The 7,580-nt window shown below is 55.4% G+C and overlaps 1 protein-coding gene across 1 annotated transcript in view; it reads right to left on the reverse strand.

Moving 5' to 3' along the window:
* P2RX1 (purinergic receptor P2X, ligand gated ion channel, 1) overlaps window positions 1-7,580 on the reverse strand; it is a 22,464-nt gene that overhangs the window by 7,250 nt on the left and 7,634 nt on the right. The window contains exons 2-7 of the mRNA XM_011980409.1: window positions 2,434-2,581; window positions 2,111-2,182; window positions 1,589-1,658; window positions 1,184-1,280; window positions 807-887; window positions 452-593 (exon numbers count right to left, since the gene is read on the reverse strand). Coding sequence (XP_011835799.1) covers window positions 452-593; window positions 807-887; window positions 1,184-1,280; window positions 1,589-1,658; window positions 2,111-2,182; window positions 2,434-2,581 — 610 coding nt within the window. The remainder of the gene's footprint in view (window positions 1-451; window positions 594-806; window positions 888-1,183; window positions 1,281-1,588; window positions 1,659-2,110; window positions 2,183-2,433; window positions 2,582-7,580) is intronic.

The following is a 7,580-nucleotide window of genomic DNA, read 5'->3' on the forward strand; positions in this document are numbered from 1 at the left end:
CCAGCTAATTTTTGTATTTTTAGTAGAGATTTTTGTGTATTTGGTAGAGAAGGAGGTTTCACCATGTTGGCCAGACTGGTCTCGAATTCCTGGCCTCAAGTGATCCACCCGCCTCTGTGGGTATTACAGGCATGACCCACCGTACCTGACCAAGCTGCTTTTATCTAGTTTTTTTTTTTTTTTTTTTTTTTTAAGCAGGACATCAACAAACATCCAGATGACAAGGTTTGCCCACATCCGTTCATTCTGGACACCTCCTTTGTGCCAGTTCCATGCCAGGACCCGCTGAAGACATGGATCTGACCTTCAGGGGGCCCCAGTATCAGGGGACAGACCCATAATATACTCAGCCCTCACCAAGGAGACTTGGGAGGATGCACTGGGCCTAAAAAGCCGTTATCAGGATCCTGCGGCCCAGCCCTCCCCGCCCGCCTGGCACCATGCCCCATACCTTCTCAGCCAGGGTGCTGAAGTTCTGGCCTGACTCTTGCACCACGTAGCCAAGCTGGAAGACTGGGCACAGGGGGTGCAGGCTCTTGTGATAGAGGCAGGTCTTCATGTAAGCGGCATTCACCTCTTCCACCAAGTTGCGCCTATGGGGGTGGAAGGTGTTGACAGCAGCTGTGTGTCATCCGGGAGGGTGCGCGCCATGCCCCAAAGCCTGGGGACCCCTCACAGGCTCCGCAATGCCCCTTTGATTCCTTCCATGCCAGCAGGAATGGAGATGGAGGGAGATAGAGACTGTGGAGAGCTCCCAGAGCAGCCTCGGCCAGCCACCTGCATTCCTGCCCTAGTTTCTCACGCACCTGTTGACCTTGAAGCGTGGGAAGCTGATGCTGTTCTTGATGAAAAGAGTGAAGTTCTCGGCCTCTCGAAGAAGGGCAGGGCTGGAGGACACCACACTCACTCACCGCCCCTCCCCAGGAGGCCCCCTGTGTGTCCCACACAGAGCTTGGCATAGCAGGGGGTGGGCCGAGCCTCGGGGACCCGCCTGCAGCCCTGGGCTGGCGGAGGGGTGGGTGTGCTCTAAGGTGGCCGGGGCCCAGGGGAATCTTCGGCCTAGGTTGTGCGGATGGGGTGAGGGTGGGGTCAGAAAAAGGGGTCAAGATCCTTTCTAGACCCAGGCCCCCCTCTGTCTGGCCTGGGACCCTGTTCTTAGCTCCCTGGAAGGTCAGAGCGTTACCGTGGGATGTCGTCATCCACCTCCACCGGGCACCAGCCAAAGATCTCACATGTCTTCAAGGTGTCGTTGAAGGCCACACACTTGCCCGTGCGGATGCCTGGAGCCAGAGAGAAACCCCTGGGTGCCCGCACTAAACTGAGGTGTAGAGGAGGCCGCCCCAGGCCCCTTCCCCAGGAGCCTCCAGTGACGGGCCACTCGAGCAAAGGAGCCGAGGGCAGACACGTGGCTGGGTCCGGGACGGGCAGGCCAAGCCTGGGCGGGGAGGAGAGAGGGCTGGAGGGAGTCCCTCCCGGAACCCGCCTCAGCGGTGTGGGGAGAGGCAGGTCAGCACCAAGCTGGGCCTGCAGGACGCCAGGGCCTGCAGCCGGGGGACTGTGGAGGGACAGGAGGAGGCTGACCCCTTACCTTGGGCCTTCCTCTTGGCCTTCCCAGGGGTACAGCCACTGTCATCCTTGCATATGCCCCCTTCTGGGTGCTGGGGGAGGCGAAAGCTGCTGGCCACAGGCCCCTTGGGTGGGGTCCTGAGAAGAGCCCCTCCCGCCCCCAGGACCCTAGGGAGAGCGTGGGGCAGAGTCTCAGACCTCTCTGGAGTGACACCTGCTCACAGCCTCCTTCCCCCGTTTCCCCCCACACTGCTCTGCCGAGGCCCCCCCCGCCGGGCTCATGCCCAGCCGCCCACTGTCAATGTCAGCTGGGCGGTGGGGGTGGGCACAGTCTCGGCACCCTGCCTGGTGCGCCGTATGCTGGGCGGGAAGGCTTAGCTCTGCAAGGGTTGACAGTTACTGTGTGTGAATATATGCCCGAGCTTCCACCACCGTGGCCCCTGCAGGAAGGCTCTCTGGTGTCCTCTCAGTGCCCGTGGAGACTGTCTGCAGGTCATTTTCCCCCGTGAGTCCGAGAACGGGGCTGGCGGGCAGAAGTTCTCACCTCTGCGCAGTAGCCTTGAGTCTGCTTTGGGGTCACGATGAAATTGGTCATGACCACGAAGGAATTGTCCCCCTAGAAGAGGGGCAGGGGGAGGGCAGGGTGGGCTGGGAGAACAGCCTCAAGGGCCCCAACGCTGCCCCAGCAGGACCCTAGAGCCCACAGGACACGCAGCAGCCACCACACCCCCTGCCACCCACATGGGGTGATATCACCAGGGCTGCCTCTGCCCGGCAGAGGTCCAGACAGAAAGAGGAGCTGGGCTGGTCCCACCCAGCTCTGAGACAGGCCCTGTGAGGGGAAGGCGCAGCCCTGAGTCAGCTCACCTGGGCTGGGAAGACGTAGTCAGCCACGTCCCAGACCTGGGGGCCGAGGCCAGGGAGCTGGGTCACGGCCAGGCCCTTGAGTTTCACAGACACGCTGCTGATGAGGCCGCTCGAGGTCTGGTAGCCCTTCTCGTAGAGGAACACCCACCTGTGCGGGTAGGGGACAGAGCGGGGGACGGAGGGGGAGCTGTGGTTCTGGCACCAGCTGGACCCGTCACATCCTTTCCTGTGCCCTCCCCAGGTGTGCCTCTGAACCACCATCTGCTCCTAAAGCACCTGGCTTGGGCTAAAGGCAGGACAACCTCCCGTGCCTCCCCCTGCTGGCCTGGGCCTGAAGTGCCACGGTGCTTTCGCTATGGAAATGCTAATTCTGGCCGGGCATGTCATCCCAGCACTTTGGGAGGTCGAGGTGGGTGGATCCCCTGAGGTCAGAAGTTTGAGACCGGCTTGGCCAACATGGTGAAACCCTGTCTCTACCAAAAATACAAAAAGTAGCTTGGCCTGGTGTCGGGCGCCTGTAATCCCAGCTACTTGGGAGGCTGAGGCAGGAGAATCGCTTGAACCCAGGAACCGGAGGTTGCAGTGAGCTGAGATTGCACAATTGCACTCCAGCCTGGGCAACAAGAGCAAAACTCTGTTTAAAAAAAAAAAAGAAAGAGAGAGAGAAAGAAAGAAAAATGCTAATTCAAATACTCTTTCCAATCCTTTTCCAAGAACAGAGTTTGCTGGGTCCTGGAGGCCAAGCCTCTCAGACCCCAATCCTTCCCAGGGTGCCTCTCCTTCCAGAGGTCCCAGCAGAGCACGAAGGCTGAGAATATACTCTTCAATGCCTAACAGTCTGGGTCTAAATGCCAGGTCCACTACTTACTGTGGGATTTAGGGTAAGTTATTCAATCCCCCTGTGCCTCAGTTTCCTCATCTGTAAAATGGGAATAACGACGGTACTTCTTTATTTTATTTTATTTTATTTTTATTTATTTATTTATTTTTTTGAGACGGAGTCTCGCTCTGTCACCCAGGCGGGAGTGCAGTGGCCGGATCTCAGCTCACTGCAAGCTCCGCCTCCCGGGTTCACGCCATTCTCCTGCCTCAGCCTCCGGAGTAGCTGGGACTACAGGCGCCCGCCACCTCGCCCGGCTAGTTTTTTGTATTTTTTAGTAGAGACGGGGTTTCACCGGGTTAGCCAGGATGGTCTCGATCTCCTCACCTTGTGATCCGCCCGCCTCGGCCTCCCAAAGTGCTGGGATTACAGGCTTGAGCCACCGCGCCCGGCTATTTTATTTTTTTAAGACGGAGTCTCGCTCTGTCACCCAGGCTGGAGTTCAATGGTGTGATCTCAGCTCACTGCAACCTCCCTCTCCCGGGTTCAAGCGATTCTCCTGTCTCAGACTCCTGAGTAGCTGGGATTACAGGCATACGCCACCATACCCAGCTAATTTTTTGTATTTTGAGATGGGGTTTCACCATGTTGGCCAGGATGGTCTCGATCTCTTCACCTTGTGATCCGCCCGCCTCGGCCTCCCAAAGTGCTGGGATTACAGGCATGAGCCACCGCGCCCAGCCAACAATGGTATTTCTTGTAGTGATCAAATGAGTGAGTTCATACGTGTAGAAACATTCAGAATGGGAATGGCACAGAATAAATGCAGTATAGACATTAGTTGTTATTATGATCCAGCCATACTGGGACCCCCTGGGAGACAGCGGGGAAAACAGAGCAGGGAAGTGGTCCTCTCCAGGGCTTGCAGCGTCCAGCCCCTCAGTCGGGAGGTTTTCCAGCTTTCTTGGGAAATTCTGGCCTTGCCTTCCCAGTGTTGAGCAGTCCTGTTCCTTTGGGTTCTCCACTTTCAGTCTAGAAGTTTCCATGTGGCTAACCTTCCTCTTAGCCCCAGGAGTTGGGCAGATGACCAAGGCTTGCCAATCAATGTTCCATCCCCCTAGTAACACTGACGGGTCTAAGGACACGCACATGACCTGGGGAGTTTCAGCAACGAGGCCAGGACTTTTCTGGGAATTGCCAGGAAAGAAACATCCTGTCTACCGAGTGGCTAAGCAGGGCGGCTGCTAGACGAAAACTATGGTAGTCATCTTTGCCGCCTTCTGAAGAGAGCAATCCTGACAATGAAGCTCACCTAGAGGAAAGCCGGGCCAGGAGATAGAGAGGGGCAGAATCCTGACAAGGCTCTTTGAGCACCTGGATTCAGCCATACCTGAAGCACAGTTGAAAAATCTACCTCTGGACTTTTCAGTTATGTAAACCAATAAATGTCCTTCCTTTATTTAAACCCTTGGATTTGGTTTCTGTTGCTTGCAAATGGAATAGTCCTGGATAACACTCCTCTCCAGGCTGTGGCCCCTTCCTCGAGGAAAGACTCTTTGTGGAGATTCAGGGTAGAGTGTGTGTGTGTGTGTGTGTGCGCGCGCGTGTGTGTGTGTGCGTGTGTGTGTGTGTTGGGATATGGGGTGTGTGGCTGTATACCTCCAGGGCAAATCTGTGAGTGCACCTGTGGCCAGATATGTCATCTCCCTCCACTCCTTACCCTACCCCAAGCTCACCTGTCCAAGGGGAGCTCAAAGTAATGGACTCTCTTCTCCTTCCCCCAGGGCTCAGGTCTCTGGTAACAGAACTCTCCAGGCCTCTTAGTCCCAGAGTCTCCTGTCTCCCCGCTGCAGGCCCCAGGAAGGCCACCCACCAATGTCCTTTTCTTTCTTCTCACGGTCCACCCACCTCTTCTCCAAGCCCCCTTTCACCTTGAAACTGGAGCCAAGCCACATGCTCCCGAAGCCTAAGCTTGGTCACTGCTGCCCCCTGCAGGTCCCAGAGAGCAACAGGTGAGGCATGACAAAGGTCCCTGATCCTCAGCGTCCTGAGTCTGTCCCGCTGTCTCCAGCCCCATCCGGGAGAGCGAGGGCATCGTCCATCCCCGCCCGCCCTCCTTGGGCCCCTTCCTCCAGGAAGGCCTCTGGTTCTGTGTCCAAGCCAGAAGGAGCTGGTGCAGGGGAGAGGGGGAGTTTCTCCATGTCCTGAACCCTTCTATGGGACAGGCCTCCCTCTTGGCACCCCCAGCCCCAACGGGTTAGCAACATTTCTATCTTTAGCCAAGAACAACTTATAACAGAGAAGCTGAGGCCTGCAGGAGTGGCGGTCCCAAGTGTCCCCACACTTAAGGCACCCAGCCCAGGACTCATCCCACCTCCACTGAGCAGCACTGGCTTCGACGTGTCCCCCAGGAGGCAGAGCACAGAGGGCAGACAGAGCCACCTGGAGCCCACACGCCGGGACTGATGAACTCAGCGTGCGTCTGTGTCTACCCTTGGGGCTGCCGGTCTTGAGAGTCGAAGGGAAAGGTCGGTCAAATCTGGCATTCATGACCTCAACTCTGGTGATAATAGAATGACTATGGGCCGGGCGCGGTGGCTCATGCCTGTAATCCCAGCACTTTGGGAGGCCAAGGTGGGTGGATCACCTGAGGTCAGGAGTTCAAGACCAGCCTGGCCAACACGATGAAACCCCGTCTCTACTAAAAATACAAAAATCAGCTGGGCGTGGTGGCGGGCACCTGTAGTCCCAGCTACTCGGGAGGCTGAGACAGAGACTCGCTTGAACCTGGGAGGCGGAGCTTGCAGTGAGCCGAGATCGCGCTCTGCACTCCAGCCTGGGCAACAAAGTGAGACTCTGTTGTCTCAAAACAGACAAACAAACAAAAATAATAGAATGACTGTGGTGCCGAGCCCACTCCTCCAAAGCCATGCCTTGGTCGAGCTTTGTTGTCACCACCCTGGGAGGACAACCAAGAGGGCCTGATGTCAGACACAGGCATCTTCGGAAGCCTCTCGCCTTCCAGAAATAACCCTCACCATGCTTTCTACCTTGTCATCGGCAAGGCTCTCCGCTGGCCTTCTCGTGGAAGCGGCCACGTGTGGAGTGGCTGAGGGTCAGGTGCCAGCCCTGCTGCTTCCCAGCTGTGTGGCTTCAGGTTAGAGACTGCACCTCTCTGAGCCTCAGTTTTCTCAATAAAACAGAGGTGAGGCCACCTACCTCAAAGGCGCTGCTTACTCAATAAGTGCTTAGTGAAGCCCTAGCACATAGACAGCCTGAGCTTCAGGAGACGGAATTGTCTAGGTAAGTGTTTGAGGGAAGCTTCTTTGAGTTCTTCTTCTTTTTTTTTTTTATTGAGATGGAGTCTCAGTCTGTTACCCAGGCTGGAGTGCAGTGGCGCGATCTCAGCTCATTGCAACCTCTGCCTCCTGGGTTCAGGCTGGTCTCAAACTCCTGACCTCAGGCGATCCACCCGCCTCGGCCTCCTAAAGTGCTGGGATTAAAGGCGTGAGCCACCGCGCCCGGCCTCTATGAGTTCTTCTGTTTAGTGGTTAGTACTTGGCATGGAAATAGATCTCGCAGGCTGGACACAGTGGCTCACGCCTGTAATCCCAGCACTTTGGGAGGCCAAGGTGGGTGGATGGCCTGAGGTCAGGAGTTGAAAACCAGCCTGGCCAACATGGTGAAACCCTGTCTCTACTAAAAATACAAAAATTAGCACTCAGTGGGCACATATAATGAAAACCTCCCATTTTCACTGTTCTCTGTTCCTCCCTCACACATTCCTCTTTCAATGTCAGTCCGCCCCCATTCCCTGAGTGAGCTGCCTCAGACATACTATGTCCCCAGAATTATATCTCCAGACTACACTCTCCCCTGAGATTCAATTCCACACATTCAGTCATTCAACAAACATGAGCTAGTAATTCTAGCACTTTGGGAGGCTGAGGCGGGAGGATCGCCTGAGGCCAAGAGTTAGAGACCAGCCTGGGCAACATAGCAACACCCTGTCTCTACTTAAAAACAAAAACAAACACATATTTATCCAGCCCCTATTAATGTGCCTAACACTGTTGAACAACACAAACACGAAAGTGAACAAAACAAACAAAAATCTCACAGCCAAGGGTCTTACACAGATGCTCCTCGAATTATGATGGGGCTATAACCTGATACACTCATCCTGAGTCAAAAAGCCTCTTAATACCCCCAATAAACCCACCATAAAGTCAAAAAATCCTAAGTCAAACCACGCTAAGTCCAGATGCTCCTCAACTTACAATGTGATGATGTCCTGATAAAGTATCTGTTTTTTTTTTTTTTTTTT

Source organism: Mandrillus leucophaeus, unplaced genomic scaffold (assembly GCF_000951045.1).
Source record: "Mandrillus leucophaeus isolate KB7577 unplaced genomic scaffold, Mleu.le_1.0 Scaffold212, whole genome shotgun sequence".
In the NCBI taxonomy this organism is placed as follows: Eukaryota; Metazoa; Chordata; class Mammalia; order Primates; family Cercopithecidae; genus Mandrillus; species Mandrillus leucophaeus.